The 18,152-nt window shown below is 40.6% G+C and overlaps 1 protein-coding gene across 1 annotated transcript; it reads right to left on the minus strand.

The window, feature by feature from the left end:
* ctsh (cathepsin H) lies at positions 1 to 17,809 on the minus strand. Its single transcript, XM_060899052.1, has 12 exons — positions 17,553 to 17,809; positions 17,220 to 17,251; positions 16,912 to 17,017; positions 11,533 to 11,603; positions 11,319 to 11,423; positions 7,213 to 7,299; positions 6,945 to 7,000; positions 5,603 to 5,684; positions 2,507 to 2,575; positions 969 to 1,075; positions 656 to 781; positions 1 to 454 (listed from the first exon to the last, which is right to left on the minus strand). The coding sequence occupies exons 1-12, from the start codon at positions 17,620 to 17,622 to the stop codon at positions 385 to 387; spliced, it is 981 nt and encodes a 326-aa protein (XP_060755035.1). The 5' UTR covers positions 17,623 to 17,809; the 3' UTR covers positions 1 to 384.
* Positions 17,810 to 18,152: the final 343 nt, after the last annotated feature.

Genomic DNA, 18,152 nt, shown 5'->3' on the forward strand with positions numbered 1-18,152 from the left:
TTTTTTGTGTGCTGTTTTTTTTATTATTTAAATCAGGTTCTATGATCAATCCTTAAAAAGTCAAAAGCATTTAAAAATGAAGTATTTAAATGATGGTATGTTGTATGTCACTCTGGATAAGAGCATCTGCTAAATGCCTGTAATGTCATGTAATGTAATGTAATGTAAAAAGAAAATGCAATTAAGGCAATTAATATCATTTAAGGCCTCCAACTGGTAAAATGATTTTTCTTTCAAAAAAAAAAGCAAATGTATTATTCCTGATTGACACACAAAAGTTGAGCTTCTAGATTTCCATACTTGCAGCTTTCACGTTTAAAATTCATGCGAAACTGAATCTCTGATGATTTTCCCCTTTCAGCTTTCACGTGGCTGAATATTATTTCAAACGATTGGATATGATGCACAAGCAGCAAGGCCGCACATGTTACTTCCTCTTTCAATGTAGAAGTATCTGTAAGAAGGAAGGGCACGATATTTAAAATGGGACACTTTGGGATTTCAATACGTTTATATTTTCAAGTCATGCATCACAAACATAAGTGGTTTTTGAGAAATGTTTTGGAGAAACCTAGCTATTTAGGCATTAGCTTATACAAAGACACCATTGAGTCATTTGATTGATTGATTGATTGATTGATTGGAGCAAACCTACCCATCAATGCCCCAAGAGGTTCCCCAAGAGTTCTTTACTATCCAGTAGGGGGTGCCGTTCTCCTCAGCGTAACCCACAGCGAGCACGGCATGATTCACGGTTTCTGTAGTGTTGTGACACTCCGTGCTGTGAAATGTCAACATTAAGAGCTCAGCACTAGTTACAATGGCACTCCATTACTGTATAAGGAATAAAAAATAAATAAAAAAAACCACAGGGGTGTGTTTGTACTGTCACCTAATCATGGACTACAGAACGTTTGACTACTTCAGTGCGTAAATCTCAAACACTGTAGAGGTGCTCTGGTACTCACCTGCTGTACACTCCACTTTCATAGTGCATAAATTCAGGCAGAACCTCAAAAGCAATGCTGACAGGGTTGAGCCTGGCCACAGCATCCACGATCCCCATCTCATCATACTGACACAAAGATCACCAACTCTTACCAGCACATCTTTCTTTCTTTCCTTGCTTACCTTCCTAGCTAGCTTGCTTACCTTCCTTCCTTCCTAGCTAGCTTGCTTACCTTCCTTCCTTCCTAGCTTGCTTGCCTTCCTTCCTTCCTAGCTAGCTTGCTTGCCTTCCTTCCTTCCTTCCTAGCTAGCTTGCTTGCCTTCCTTCCTTCCTAGCTAGCTTGCTTACCTTCCTTCCTTCCTAGCTAGCTTGCTTGCCTACCTTCCTTCCTAGCTAGCTTGCTTGCCTACCTTCCTTCCTAGCTAGCTTGCTTGCTTACCTTCCTAGCTAGCTTGCTTGCTTGCCTTCCTAGCTAGCTTGCTTACCTTCCTTCCTTCCTAGCTAGCTTGCTTACCTTCCTTCCTTCCTAGCTTGCTTGCCTTCCTTCCTTCCTAGCTAGCTTGCTTGCCTACCTTCCTTCCTAGCTAGCTTGCTTGCTTGTCTTCCTAGCTAGCTTGCTTGCTTGCTAGCTAGCTTGCTTACCTTCCTAGCTAGCTTGCTTACCTTCCTAGCTAGCTTGCTTACCTTCCTAGCTAGCTTGCTTACCTTCCTAGCTAGCTTGCTTACCTTCCTAGCTAGCTTGCTTACCTTCCTAGCTAGCTTGCTTACCTTCCTAGCTAGCTTACCTTCCTTCCTTCCTAGCTAGCTTACCTTCCTTTCTTCCTAGCTAGCTTGCTTACCTTCCTTCCCTTCCATCGTCCCTTCCTTGCTTCCCCCACTTACCTCCCTTGCTTCCCCCACTTACCTCCCTTGCTTCCCCCACTTACCTCCCTTGCTTCCCCCACTTACCTCCCTTGCTTCCCCCACTTACCTCCCTTGCTTCCCCCACTTACCTCCCTTGCTTCCCCCACTTACCTCCCTTGCTTCCCCCACTTACCTCCCTTGCTTCCCCCACTTACCTCCCTTGCTTCCCCCACTTACCTCCCTTGCTTCCCCCACTTACCTCCCTTGCTTCCCCCACTTACCTCCCTTGCTTCCCCCACTTACCTCCCTTGCTTGCTTCCTTGCTTACCTTCCTTCCTAGCTAGCTTGCTTACCTTCCTTCCATCCTTCCTTCCCTGCTTGCTTACCTTCCTTCCTTCCTTGCTTGCTTACTTTCCATCCTTGCTTGCTTACCTTCCTTCACCTACCTTCCTTCCCTGCTTACCTTCCATACTTCCTTGCCTGCTTACCTTCTGTCCTTGCTTGCTTACCTTCCTTCACCTACCTTCCTTCCCTGCTTACCTTCCATACTTCCTTACCTGCTTACCTTCCTTCACCTACCTTCCTTCCCTGCTTACCTTCCATACTTCCTTGCCTGCTTACCTTCTATCCTTGCTTGCTTCCTTCCCTTACCTTCTGTCCTTGCTTGCTTATTTATAAATTCTATTACTACACATGTGATATGGGGTCACTTACTTTTGTGATGTTGACCACATCCTTCACAAAGGCAGCAGCAAGCTGAGGATTGTACTTACATGGACGGTCCTGTGAACAGATCAGGGTAAATAAGGTTCATCTTCAGTGGTACAATAGAGGAATATTTAAAAAGAGCAGAGCTCCATACTTAAGAGAACATGGTCATGCATCGACCTGATTTTTGATGGCTTTTGTGACCGTACGACGTCCATGTACCACCACAGGGAACCCGATCATAAACGCAAGGTAACTTGTCTCAAACACTTGACCACGGGAAAACAAAATCTGTGTCTTTATTTACAAAAGATAGATGGGTTTTTATCCTACTGTTTTTTTTTCATAGCAGGCAGCACATCTTTGCATTGTATGCTTTTTTTTTTTTTGCCCTGAATTGTTTCTTCCTCTGCACACTCGTGTAAACATAATTAATATATAGTTCAATAACAATTATGAGCATCTTTCCTTAGTTGTAGATAATCTAAAATTACCACGGACAGATATCGATTACTCCTTATATCCGAAATTATTCTATCCACACTCACTGGATATGAGCAATCGCGCCCTCTGAATAGCTACTCTACTACTAGGATATCAGCTCATGTACCGTGAGTAGAGAAAAACAAAATGGCGGAGCGTGTTGCTGAACCAACCGAGGATGAAATAAAAACTCTACTCAACCCCCCCCCAAATTATCAAGTATTTAAAAGAAACAGAAATGGCTAAAAGAATTAGTTTTTTTTCCTTCCCCCTCCCCCAATATCTCCTGCTCCACACTCCAGCCCAGTTGGTGGCAGTAATGGACCTTTAAGTTGGTTTGGCAACCGCCAAAATACCCTGAAGAAGAAAACCCCAATATATACAAAAAAAAAAAATTTTATATATATATATATATATATATATATATATATATATATATATATATATATATAAAAAAAGTATTTGATGATAGGAACATCTTTATTTTTCAAGAATTATTACTTTAGCATTTTTCACAAATTGCTCCAGTAATTTCGCCGGTTTGTTTACATTCCAAGCGGAAATTATTTTGTTGGACATAAGTTTTTATTTATTGAATTTGCAAAAAATCAAAATGCTCTGTTTGGCAAAATCCAGTGAATGTGGATAGAATATAACAGTTATTCCACTCAATCTTGTCGTACATGGCTTATAGTGAACTCGGCGCTACGTGCCTTTTCAGCCATCAGCTATGTACGACTTGATTTCGTGGAATAACTTAAATATTGGATGGTAAGTCTACAGTAGGGACAGCATGGTGGTGTAGTGGTTAGCGTGGTCACCTCACAGCAAGAAGGTCCGGGTTCGAGCCCCGTGGCCGGCGAGGGCCTTTCTGTGTGGAGTTTGCATGTTCTCCCCGTGGGTTTCCTCCAGAGTCCAAAGACATGCAGGTTAGGTTAACTGGTGACTCTAAATTGACCGTAGGTGTGAATGTGAATGGTTGTCTGTGTCTATGTATCAGCCCTGTGATGACCTGGCGACTTGTCCAGGGTGTACCCCGCCTTTCGCCCGTAGTCAGCTGGGATAGGCTCCAGCTTGCCTGCGACCCTGTAGAACAGGATAAAGCGGCTAGAGATAATGAGATGAGATGAGAACTCTACAGTAGTGATGCAAGTGAAAGCTCTGGTTCACTGCTGTCCACCAGGCACCCAGCAGAGTCACACCATAATAAATGTGGTGGTGGTGTTTCTAGCGCATGGTGTGCGGTGTCAAAGTAAGGAATAAATATGCATCACAGTTACGAATACATCTCATTATCGGTCTCACTGTCACAAGAAAATGCAGCGATTTATTGAGGTGAAATACACAATACGGCACGATTTGAAGGTTCAGTCATGGTGCTATAATATTATTATTCTACTCAGGTTGATTTTGTGCCCTTGCAAATCTCATCTCATTATCTCTCACCACCTTATCCTGTTCTACAGGGTTGCAGGCAAGCTGGAGCCTATCCCAGCTGACTACGGGCGAAAGGCAGGGTACACCCTGGACAAGTCGCCAGGTCATCACAGGGCTGACACAGACACAGACAACCATTCACACTCACATTCACACCTACGGTCAATTTAGAGTCACCAGTTAACCTAACCTGCATGTCTTTGGACTGTGGGGGAAACCGGAGCACCCGGAGGAAACCCACGCAGACACGGGGAGAACATGCAAACTCCGCACAGAAAAGCCCTCGCCGGCCACGAACCCGGACCTTCTTGCTGTGAGGCGACAGCGCTAACCACTACACCACCGCGCCGCCCGTGACTAAATATATACAGTATATTTTATTCATAATCTGATTTGAATGAGGCAAAGACAAAAATGCAAAGCATCCAACTTATAGCCTATTGCTGCTTTAATATACAATACTGTGCAAGAGTCTTGGCACCCTATTCCCCCCATACAAACTTTGTTCATCTCATCATCTCTATCTGCTTTATCCTGTTCTACAGGGTCGCAGGCAAGCTGGAGCCTATCCCAGCTGAATACGAGCGAAAGGCGGGGTATGACTTCTACATTATCGAGTCAAAACATTACAAAAACATTTTAGAGTTCCAAACGTTTAATTTCGTGCTGGAAAAAAACAAATGTTACAGAAAAAAAAAAAAGTGTCTGAGCAGCATATTACGTAAGAGAGCACTTTTCAGATTAAAAAAAGAAGTCATAATGAAGGCTACTGGGTTTTGGTGTAAAATGAAGAAGCGAGTGTGACAGTCAAAGCGTCCAGAAGAACTGTGGCTGGTTCTGTAAGACGCTCAGTAAAACCTACAGCTCATTTCCACATAAAACTGCACTCGTACCTCAGACTACTATTTTATTTTTTTAAAGCAAAGGGTCGTCTCACACCAAATATTGACCTTGTTTCATTTATTATGGCTCACTGATTACTGTTTATAGTGGGTTTTTTTAATGTTGAAACATTTTTCATTATTTTTTTTTAAGGTATTTTTGGTCGACAGCATTTCTTTACATGTCCCTAAGACTTTTGCACACTACTGGAGATCATACATACATACATAATGTGAATGTGTGTGTGTGTGTGTGTGTGTGTGTGTGTGTGTGTGTGTGTGTGTGTAACAGCTCACTCACTGCACCAATGTATGGATAGTCATTCTCAGTCATAAGTCCTTTATTGTACATGATGTACTCAAAGGCTTGACTCGGAAGTCCCCTGAAAGACAGCAGGAAGTCTGTATAAAAATCCAAATGAAGAAATGAAATGAAATGCAAATAATAAGCAATTGTTGGACAAGGCTGAAGAAAATTTTTTTTAGTGTCTTGCAAGCAATTATTTTTCAATGCCGAAGGCAGACACTATTTTGTGAAAACCGATTTCAAGTAATTGTTTTATCATTTTCATTTAATCATTATTTTTCCATGTTTTCACTTTCGATTAAAGAAGCCAACTCATTGTCTGTCGATTTAGGGAAGCGAGCAATGTTGACAACATTGTGCATGACCAGACCATTATTTGTAGGCAGTTATTTCCAGTTCGCTCAACCATATCTCAAAACGGCGTAAAAAATAATCTGAATGATTTAAAAAAAAAAAAAGTCTGCACGCAGCACAGCACAGGACAGTTTTCCTTTAAAGGAGAACTGAAGGCAAATTTTTTTATCATCAGCATCAAAATTCTATTTCTTATTTTATTAAATATCGGAATGCATTTTTGATCACTATTTTGTCGCTGTTATAGCAAGTTATGAGTGTTTGAAATATGCTCTGTAATACATCAGTCCATACGTCAAAGCGACGGCCATAAATGAGATTCGTTGAGACCTGTGCGAGACATCGTAGGACGGAAGTAAAACGTACAGCACAAATCAAAGTCACCAACCTCTGCCAACATTGTCAAAAGCACGCGCCCTCTTTCGAACGCTGACGTAATCAAGCCGGAAGTTGTTTGTTTTGATAGCAATCAGGAAAGTTTGAAAAAAAGTAGGCAGTAATCGCCATTTAAACTCGTTTTTGTGCAATATTTCGTTTGGAAAACAGTTTTCAAAATGGCGGCGCTGACACCTGGCTGACACTTCACGTTTTGAAGTCTCGCACAAATCTCGTAAAGATCGTGCGGATAAGCGACGCCTGCCGTGGACCAAACGAACTAAATTCAACACGGCTAAAAACTGAATAAGCCGATAAGTATAATATTTAAATTGCAATTAGTCACCGATATGAGTCATGACATAAGGTTACTAAAACTGAAACCGTAATTGAATAACACGTTAATTAAGAAATAAAGAGAGTTAAAAAAAAATGACTTCAGTTCTCCTTTAAAGCCCTACTTAGACTGGATTAGGTTTTGCTTTGGGATGTAATGCAGGAGTATCTCTGGGATTTTATTCCTGTCTCAATCTGAATAGTGCACTAATCATTTCTATAGACTTCATCTCGAAGGAAATACAAAATGTTTCCTGCTTTACATGCTCACCCATTGCAGCCATGATTGTTGAACGCACCGGCACAATCCACCAACTGCTGCTCTGACTAAAAGGGAAAAAAATGAAATAAATAAATTGCCATATTATTCATTCACTCACAAGCTATTGCAAAACACGTTTATATCAAACGTCCATTTAAAATATCCATTGATTTGGAAATTCGCTACTCTAAAAGGCCATTTAATTAACACATTCATGGAAACAACTCCACTTTAACACTATAGTTAATAAGCAAAGTGGAGGACCTTCATTGCTTACCAGTAAAGGGAGTTTCCCAGTGGTGATTGCCGTAACAGACTCCAAGCAGCCTGTGGTAGAGAAAGTCCAGCAGCTGCCACAAGCACCCTGAGGGTAAATTTCCAGTCAGAACATCTGCCTTCCAGTGTAATCACACCCATTTCTGATTCATTGTGTGTGGTACATTTGTGCTCCACACACCATTTCGCAACATACAAATCAGTTCTGGGTATACATACCGTACTCAGCGTTACGAGAAAGAATCAACAGGAAAAACTACAATTTTATGAGAAGCAACGACAAAAAAACGTGACAGCTTGTGCACACTTTGTGATATGTTTAAGAGTTTTTGGTGCAGAATATTGATTGGCGCTTTATTTTCGCAGGTACAGTGAGACATTGGCGGGCGTGTGCTGCGCTGACATCACAGTCGGACATTATTATTGCTAGCGCGGTTACAACAGAGCCGAATTGAACGATAACGTTAAGGTTGTTTTGTTAGCTCCTAAAAACAAAAACACAAGAGCTTCTTTCCTCACTCAGTGACGATCAACGTCATGTTAATGAGAAATCCAAGTTAAGGCCAATTTATGCTGACAACCCAGTCCTCGCAGACGGTGTCGCAGATAGTGTCTGCGTAGCCCCCCCACCTTCGCAGACGCTCTGCGCGCACCTCCCAAAAATTGTGACCACCGCAGAAGCCTCGCAGACAGCGTCGCAGACAAGAGGGCTCTGATTGGTCCACTCTACATCCGCTGTACACGCACTTCCGCTTCCCTACTTTCCCGGTTTGTTTTGTTTTCACGCCCGGCATTTTTAAAAACACGAGCGAAGATGGAGCAGCATGAAGAGCGGTTGACTGAGAAAGTACGTACATCTATACGACTCCAGTTCTAGTCATTATAAGTAACCGGAGGATAAACACTCCACTAACCACACCCACCAACTACTCCTAGCGACTTCGCGCCCCCTTGTGTTGTGGCGGTGAATAACATTGCGCACGCCTATACTCCCCGCTCAACAATAAATTACAACTGTCTGCGAAAAGCTATCTGCGAAAGCCTTGTCGCAAGAGCATTCAGAGGCCTTTAGAAATAATGAAGAGAAGAAATGCTGGACTTAAACTATTCAAATAGAAACTCTCCAAATCACTTGTGCTAAACTAACAGGGACTTGTTACAGCTAGCTGGTGACCACAGGGTTCTCTAGAAAATCTGAAGCAGCTGGCGAAGAGAAAAAAAAAAAAAAAGAGGCGGCTATGAAATTTGTGGCGACGCTAATGCTAGGTGGAGTCTGGAGACATGCTCTCGCAGAAAATTTTGAAGTTTACATGTGTTCTGGTGCATTCTCAGCTGGTAAATTACTACTGTTTCCCTGTAAAACACTTGCAGAATATGAATGAAATTTCCCTCGAGATCTGTGTGTACTTGGCTTTCTCAGTTCCCCTCTGTAGTACACTGCCTGGCTCTGTAACATAACTACAAATGCTACGGCGTGGTCACGTGGTCCGGCTCAGCCAATCAGAGTGCAAGAACTGATCATGCAAATATGGCGTCGCTTCCGGTCATGCTAGACCCAAATGGAAGACAATTTCGCTGTGGGATTTGGAGCAAATTATGATCAGCGGAGACGATATAAATTGCTCGAACACTGAAAGGCAAGTTTGTTTGTTTTTTTTCCCCTGGGATCGAGTGGCCAGCACAGCCGTCTGTGTAGGCGGAGAAAACCGTCAATCACCGGCGCTTCTGGACATCTGTTTTTGGTGCAGGATATTGATTAGCGCTTCATTTTCACAAGTCCAGTGAGAAGTATTGCAGCTACAATAGAGCCGAATTGAGAAAGAAAACCTTAAAGGTTGTATTGTTAGCTCCTAAAAACAAAAACACACACACAAGCTTCTTTCCTCACTCAACGCCGTATTAATGAGAAACCCAAGTTAGAAATAATGAAGACAGGAAATGCTGGAGTTTATGTCCCAGAATGCAAATCATTCATGCTAAGTTAGCAGGGACTCAGTACAGCTAGGTACCAAGCGACCTACAAGTTAAGTTCGACGAACGTGATGGTGCCGATGAAAGTATTAACATGAAAGCTTTTTAAGCTGATCTGTTTGAAAAGTGTGTCCAGATGAGGAAGTGGACAGACTAAAGGACCAAGGCGAGGTTCAGACGGTCAAACCAAATCCGATTTATATGCATATCCGATCGGAATCCCATCATATGCATCGGACGAGATCCGATTTCTACAACTCCGTTCCAAACCACATTCATATGCGTTTTTGAAAAATATGATGCTTTTTTTTTTGCAAATCTGTTTAAGTTTGATTGCTTTGATTGGATTTCAGGTGTGTTTTTTTCCTTCTTCAAGTCTGTGGCTTTTCACTCCACGTACCGGTAAAGTTCACTTTTGCATCACACATCCAGGAAATATGTCATCAAGTCAAGTTTATTTGTATAGCGCTTTTAACAATAAACATTGTCACAAAGCAGCTTTACAGAATTTGAACGACTTAAAATATGAGCTAATTTTATCCCTAATCTATCCCCAATGAGCAAGCCTGTGGCGACGGTGGCGAGGAAAAACTCCCTCAGACAACATGAGGAAGAAACCTCGAGAGGAACCAGACTCAAAAAGGGAACCCATCCTCATTTGGGCAACAACAGACAACATGACGATAACATTAACAGTCCTAACAAAGTCAGCTTCATTGATGCTATAAACCCCCCACCGACGGAAACCCGAGCGCAAAACCGTTCACGACAACCGCAGTCCCAAAGTCAACAAGTCAACTGCAGTGTATTAGTTAGTGCATGAAACAAAGCACAACAGAAAAGCCTCTTCACCCCCTCCGTCTTATTTTTTATAAAACCTACACCATGGCTCCATTATCTTCCATTTCAGTCAGTTTATATAAACTACTACTACTTTCACGTTGCAAGGAAACGAACCAACATTAACTATATCATGAACCAACATGAGTAAGTCTGAAAGTGAGGATTGCCACATGGACACACAGATCGGATCTGATCACTTCTAATATACAGCAGGCTTGCAGTACTCGAATCCAGGACTCAGACTCGAGTCCGACTCGTGCCCTAATTTTAAGGGCTCGTGACTTGACTTGTAACTGCACTCAGACTTTTTCTTTATTTTTTGTAACATACCATAAAAATTGGCATAAAATATTTATATCTACATTTAATTTTTGTACCAATTTCGTGCAAGAGTGTCACACCTGCGCGCCTTGGCGCATGCATCAGACAGACTCTCAGGCAGCGCGTGCCAAGCAGACTCTTGCGCATGCACCGTAAACGACTCGCGCCTGCACAGGATTAAGGCACAATCAGCACGCTGATATAAAAACCGTGAAAAACGCAATCACTTTGCGAAGTATTGAGTTGCGTTGCTGACATTACCGAGCCTTATTTCCTTGTTTGGTTTCCTGATCCCTGATTTCCTGTTTCTCGTCTTTGACTCTGCCGAGTCTACGATAGCCTGTTTGTGCCTCGCTTGACCTATCGCCTGTTTCACCATTTTACGATTTTGCCTGCCGTTCTGGATTGTTTACCGTCTTCGCTTGTATTAATAAACACACTTTCTGCACTTACATCCGTCTCCCAACCATCTCTGACAGAATACTTCACACTCCCTGATAAAGAGAAGCACATTCACCTGGTCAGGAAACAAACTAATGTTAATGGCGCTGAAACAAACACCGTCAAATAGTGCGGTTGGAGTGCTGGACTCGGACTCGACTCGGATCAATAGTGGACTCGACTCAATTTTTTTTAATGACTTGGACTTGAACACTGGGGACTCGAGACTGGACTCGGACTCGAGATTTAATGACTTGACTACAACACTGATATACAGTATAATATGGACAGTCAATCAGGAAGTTCGGATTCAGATCAAATATGCCAAAAAGATTTGGACGGACAGTCTGAATGTAGCCTTTAGCACTGCTGCATCTTTAGGTCGAGTTAAAGTGAGAGTCAAACAGCATGGTGGATAATGTAGGAAACAAGAAGAAAACAGAACATGTCAAAGAATATAAGTCATGGAGTTCTCGAAAGACAACATATTAATGATAAAGTGATGCAAGTAGTTCAGAGTAGATTTTTCACCTGATTTTTCACTTCAGTGACATAGTTTCCTTTCTTCCTCCAGTCAATGGAGTCTGGGTACAAGCCGACACCTTTAAGATGATTCCCTTTGGTAGCGTTACACTCCTGCCATGTCGGACATGAATAACTTTTTAATATAAAAACACCAAAAGACATGCAGATATTATGTATAAATGCTGTGTGTCACAAAGAAATAGCACCAAAAACACAAGACCTGAGGTTCTTTCAGAAGGTAGAATTTCTTGAATTCAGCAAAAGTCATATCCGAGAACTGGTTTAGTCCCACTGCATCATTAAAAAATAAACATTCCAGAGTATTACAGAAAGAATAAAAGGTGTGCCATTTTATTCCAATCAGCTATAAAATTAAAAACACTGACAGATGAAGAAGTGAATAACATCTCGTTACAATGGCACCTGTAAAGGGGTGGAATATATGAGGCAGCAAGAAAGAGAACAGTCAGTTCTTGAAGTTGACGTGTTGGAAGCAGGAAAAATGGGCAAGTGTAAGGATCTGAGTGACTTTGACAAATAAGCCATTTGCAGGAATTGGTCAGGTGTCAATTTTCCCCGGAGCAACAAGCCCGTGGTGGGCAGGCTAACTTGACATTCCTTGACAACCATAAGAGTTTGACTGGCGATGCGAAGCAATCCATTTCTATAATAGCTGTTTTTACCTTTTCTACTATCTTTTTTGACCCGAATTTTCGTGTCTACTTGGAAAAAGTTTGTGGTTTTAACTTCTGTCGTAAGTTAAAGCGAATCATTGGTCGTAAAAGAGTTTTTTGGACTCAAGTTGGTCGCCGCCAAAAGAAATTCACGTGCGAAATGGCGGATTTCTCAGGTATAACTTACAATTTCTCCTTTTCTACCTTTATCATTCGCTTAATGTGTGAAGATTCTTGAAAATAAATACAGATATATCTGTAGATGTGTTTTTAGCCAATAAGAAGCAGATTTATTCCCCAATTATTCACTTTAACTTACAACAGAATTTAAAACCACAAATTTTTTCCAAGTACACACAAATTTGGGTCAAAAAAAGTAGAAAAGGTAAAAACAGCTATTATAGAAATGGATTGCTTCGCATCCCCACTCAAACTCTTATGGTTGTCAAGGAATGTTAAGTTAGCTTGCCCACCACGGGCTTGTTGCTATGGGGAAAACTGACACGTGACCAATTCCTGCAAATGGCTTATTGTGATGCTCAGTCAGACCCAGTCATCTCGTCATCTCCAAAATGGCACATCTTGTGGGGTGTTCCTTGTATGCAGCAGTTAGTACCGAACAAAAGTGGTCCAAGTATCCAAAGGACAACAGGGTCATGGGTGTCGAAGGCTCATTGATTCGCATGGGGCACGAAGGCTAGAACATATGGTCCAATCCCACAGAAGAGCTACTGCATTCACTTTTTCAGCAGTTTGTGCTACAGTAGCTCTTCTGGATCAGACCATATGTTCTAGCCTTCGTGCCCCATGCGACTCAATGAGCCTTCGACACCCATGACCCTGTCGCTGGTTCACCAGTGTCCTTTGGATTCTTGGACCACTTTTGTTCGGTACTAACCACTACATACCAGGAACACCCTACAAGAGGTGCCATTTTGAAGATGCTCAGTCAGACCCAGTCATCCAGCCATCACAATTTGTCAAAGTCACTCAGATCCTTACGCTTGCCCATTTTTCCTGCTTCCAACACATCAACTTCAAGAACTGACTGTTCTCTTTCTTGCTGCCTCATATATCCCACCCCTTGACAGGTGCCACTGTATGTAATGAGATAATCAAATGTTATTCACATCTTCACCTGTCACTGTTTTTAATTTTAAGGCTGATTGGTGCATCTCTGAATACAAGCTTGAAGTTTTACACCAAGTATTGTATATCCTACCCATTCACGTCTTTGTTTCTGATTTTAGACCCTCTTCATGATAATCATGTTAACATCACCTGTAACGCTGTTCCCCCCCCCCCGGGTCTCTTTCACTACCACTACATTCTGCCTGCGTTCTAAAATACTGTAAACATCTCATGACCAAAGATGTCTTTCTATTAAAAACAAGCTGACTTACATTTATACAGATAGTCTATTTTACTCAGCAAAAGGGTTTTCAGAAACTCTTCCTTTTTCATATAACCGGATATGGAAATGATCAGGATGAATCGGGTGATATGCAAGATCCGGTGAGCTCTGGCGTCTTTTTGAGCGTGCTTTACACTATTTTGAAAAGGTGCATGTGAAATACAATTATAGGCGTGACAAAGGATTTGACATGGATTATTTATCTAACATTATTTGTTTTCCATGGGTGGCACGGTGGTGTAGCGGTTAGCGCTGTCGCCTCACAGCAAGAAGGTCTGGGTTCGAGCCCCGTGGCCAGCGAGGGCCTTTCTGTGTGGAGTTTGCATGTTCTCCCTGGGGGGCGCAACATGAGGAAGAATAAACCAGAATAAGTTACTATTGCAGACATTTAGCGAACTTCAGCTAGCCTTTGCCAGAGACAAAATGGATCGATTTTTAGTACCTAAAGCTACAGTGAGTGAGGAGACAGAGTCTGGGCCAAGCAAAAAAAAAAAGAAGGAAGGAAGTATGACCACGATTATTTAAAGTTTGGATTTTCATGGACTGGATCTGAAGATGCTCCACTGCCACAGTGTGTTGTCTGCCAAGAGGTGCTAGCTAACGATGCTATGAGATGTTTAAAATGTGTAAAACAAGATGTTTTAAAAAAGCAGATGTTTAAAATGTGTGTAAAAGAGGTTTTAAAAAAGCACAGATGTTTAAAATGTGTAAAAGGTTTTTAAAAGCACATGTTTAAAATGTGTAAAAAAAATTTGTTTTCAAAAAGCAGATGCTTAAAATGTGTAAAAAAAAAAGGTTTTAAAAAAGCACAGATGTTTAAAATGTGTAAAAAAAAAAAGGTTTTAAAAAAGCACAGATGTTTAAAATGTGTAAAAAAAAAAAAGGTTTTAAAAAAGCACAGATGTTTAAAATGTGTAAAAAAAAAAAAAAGGTTTTAAAAAAGCACAGATGTTTAAAATGTGTAAAAAAAAAAGGTTTTAAAAAAGCACAGATGTTTAAAATGTGTAAAAAAAAAAAAGGTTTTAAAAAAGCACAGATGTTTAAAATGTGTAAAAAAAAAAAAGGTTTTAAAAAAGCACAGATGTTTAAAATGTGTAAAAAAAAGGTTTTAAAAAAGCACAGATGTTTAAAATGTGTAAAAAAAAAGGTTTTAAAAAAGCACAGATGTTTAAAATGTGTAAAAAAAAAGGTTTTAAAAAAGCACAGATGTTTAAAATGTGCAAAAAAAAAGGTTAAAAAAGCACAGATGTTTAAAATGTGCAAAAAAAAGGTTTTAAAAAAGCACAGATGTTTAAAATGTGTAAAAAAAAAAGGTTTTAAAAAAGCACAGATGTTTAAAATGTGTAAAAAAAAAGGTTTTAAAAAAGCACAGATGTTTAAAATGTGCAAAAAAAAAGGTTAAAAAAGCACAGATGTTTAAAATGTGCAAAAAAAAGGTTTTAAAAAAGCACAGATGTTTAAAATGTGCAAAAAAAAGGTTTTAAAAAAGCACAGATGTTTAAAATGTGCAAAAAAAAGGTTTTAAAAAAGCACAGATGTTTAAAATGTGCAAAAAAAAGGTTTTAAAAAAGCACAGATGTTTAAAATGTGGCAAAAAAAGGTTTTAAAAAAGCACAGATGTTTAAAATGTGTAAAAAAAAAAGGTTAAAAAAGCACAGATGTTTAAAATGTGTAAAAGAGGTTTTAAAAAAGCACAGATGTTTAAAATGTGCAAAAAAAGGTTTTAAAAAAGCACAGATGTTTTAAAGGTGTAAAAAAAATTTCAAAAAAGCACAGATGTTTAAAATGTGTAAAAGAGAAGTGTACAACAACCATTTTTTTTTAATACGAATGGAACATTAAGTATAGCAACAACAAAAATTGTAAGGGGGCGCTGTTGTTTATTTGCTCTCTGAGGGGGGGCTGACTCTCCCACACTTTGAAAACCCCTGGTTTACAGTGTTCTAAGGAAACATGGCATGAGAGCCAGATGGGCATTATTGATTTGACATGTGTATTATTAATGTAGTTAATCAAAATCCAGTGTGTGTGTGTGTAACAGAGATACTTAGCACCAGGGCCGTAACTACCATTGAGGACACCGAGGTCATGTCCTCGGCATTTTTTTTTCCCACGGTATTTTTTTTTCCACTCAGAAATGTGAAATTAATATATGATGAAAATCGTTCTGACTTTGATCGGTGGAAAATTCTAAATTCAGCTTGCATCCCCCTGTTCTCATTTGTTTGTCTAAAAATAAAGTCCACATAATCATTTTTAAACGAAGCTGAAATATCCGACATTGGAAACATTTCATATTCGGCAGCCTCGGGATAGTCAGCTCAGCACCACGGGATATACAAGAGCTGAGAAGTGTTCTCATCAAGGTCCGACTCCGCAGCCAGGGCAGTTTGTCAATTAGTCGTGGAATCTGAAAATTGACATAAGATGAAGAAGTCTACTACACTAAAACAAACCAAACTCAGCTCTGGAAAGTCAGCAAGTGAGAGAAAAAGAAAGAGGGAAGAAGGGGAGTTAATTTTGCCAGTCACTGACAGTTATGTGCCGGAATGCTTATGATCATTAACAGTGCAATTTTAATTAGCATTTCAAGCAACAACAGTCGAAGCCACTTTGCTAGATAGGATTTTCGTTTTCCAGGCGGCACAAACTCTTTTATTCTCTCTCTCGATGTGATTTGGTGCGTTTCAGATCAGAAAAGGCTGGACAGTCGTGACCTGTTGTTTATGAAGTTATTGGGTGCTGACGAGACTTGAGCTATTTTGCTAACTTACCAGACTATAGGCTAACGTGAACACAAGACACTATTGTTTTGATCATTGGTTGTATTTTCGAACGGAAATGAAAACGGGTAGCAAACTTATGTTCACATTTTATTTACAACAGGATGTACCGCCTCTGACTGCTTTCTGTCAATCATGAGCAGCGCAGCCGCGTTCACAGCTCCTCCTCCAATCAGCAGCTGAGATGAGCCTCCTCTCGGGAAGTCTTGTCCCGCCCCTCTTATTGACTCCCATCTCCAGTGAGGCTCAGTCTCCGAATGTGGCGTTTTAGTCGGTTTTGTTCAATAACCGTCTAGTATTTTGCTATTGAAAAGGGCAGATATTTTTAAAAAGCAATTGAAGTCCATTCAGGCTCGGCTAGATTGCGTTGTCACTCACGCACACACACAAAATACTTTTGTGATCGTGCAGTTTTGAAATTGTTAAAATAAACATGTTCATCTTGTTGGGCTTGTGATTTTGACTCGTTTCCAAAATGTATGAAAAGTCACCATATTAGGACATTTTTTTTGGCAAATAAGATGTATCGCAATGTTTGACCTCGGTATTTGAAAAATCCTGGTTACGGCCCTGCTTAGCACAATACTCATATTATAAAACCCATGAGATCACATAACACATTGTTCAAACCTTTGTCAAGTTATTTATTTAAAAAAAAAAAAAACGACTTCCTCCTCCCACGCAGCACCGTACACACACACACACACACACTCTTACTGTATACCTACATCTGAATTTGTGATTTCCAGCATTGTGCGTGTCGATTTTCTTCTTATTCTCCAAGAAGATCTGCAGCCTCTGGTAATACTCATCCAGGCCATAGTGTTTATTGTGCTGTAGATGGCATTAACATAAAAAATAAAATAAAAAGAGAGGAAAGAAAACAACGGAAAAGTGAGGAGGAAGAAAGCTCCTGTTTTCATAGTAGGATTTTTTTTTTTGGATGCATTCACTTCCCTGTTTGTGTAAGGTAATAGCTGAAAGGAAGGGGCAAAGCTCAAGTTTTGTTTCATAGCTGCTCAAGTTTTGTTTTTACCTCAGACATCCACGTTTTGAAGATGTATTCATCTGCAGGAAAGAACAAGCCACAACACACAGGCAGAGATTATGAAAGAAGACACTAAGATTTTTTTTTTTTTTGCATGAGACATGAAGTGAAAGAATTGAGGTGTCTCACACACACACAAAAAAAAAACAAATTGTGTTATTTAAAGCTGTATTATGATTTATAGCATGGCTTAAAACCCAGTATGAAGGGGATTAAGGCCTGAAACCGGGTGGTCCAAACAAAACCGAAAGTAAACACACTTCGGGGCTGAAACAAACCCAGATATTTTGAGAGTGTGAATAGTGTGAGCTCGACTCTTACCGTGTTCGGTGACCAGGGCTGAAGCGCAAACCCAGCCCAGCAGTGCGGCGCTCACAACCAGCAGCTTCATGTTTACACACAGTGCAGCTCTCCGCGCGCGCGCCCGTCTGAGCTGTGTCTGTCCCCGCGCGACCTGCAGTCTGTGAGGCGCGTGAACAAAACGGGTCTCCCAGCCTCGGTCACGTGACCAGTCGCTCTGCTAGCGACGTAGCGCGCGCGTGTCTGTCAGCTGAACTGAACGAGCTTCCGTTTAATGGTTTAAAAAGATGAATATATAATTTATTACTGTGAATTAAAGTGAAACATGTTTTCTGTGCTTGGTGTAGATTCAAAATGAAAAAGGGTAACGGTTTATTTTAATCCTCACCTCACCCTGTCAAATGGAGATGTGAAACTCCGGAGAGGAAGGAGGGACACATGCGAAACTGCTGAAAGGTTATTTCCATATTTGTCTTAAATTACCGTATATTCGAAAAGTGATTTTTTTTTATGTGTGACAGTAACACTAGAGGGATAAGGAGTGATTACATATCCCTGTTAAAACGGCACGTTTTTATTTAACTTGTTACATGAATTATAGGACTAAATTTGTCTGATTTG

The sequence above is a fragment of the Neoarius graeffei genome, chromosome 18 (assembly GCF_027579695.1).
Source record: "Neoarius graeffei isolate fNeoGra1 chromosome 18, fNeoGra1.pri, whole genome shotgun sequence".
NCBI classification, from domain to species: Eukaryota; Metazoa; Chordata; class Actinopteri; order Siluriformes; family Ariidae; genus Neoarius; species Neoarius graeffei.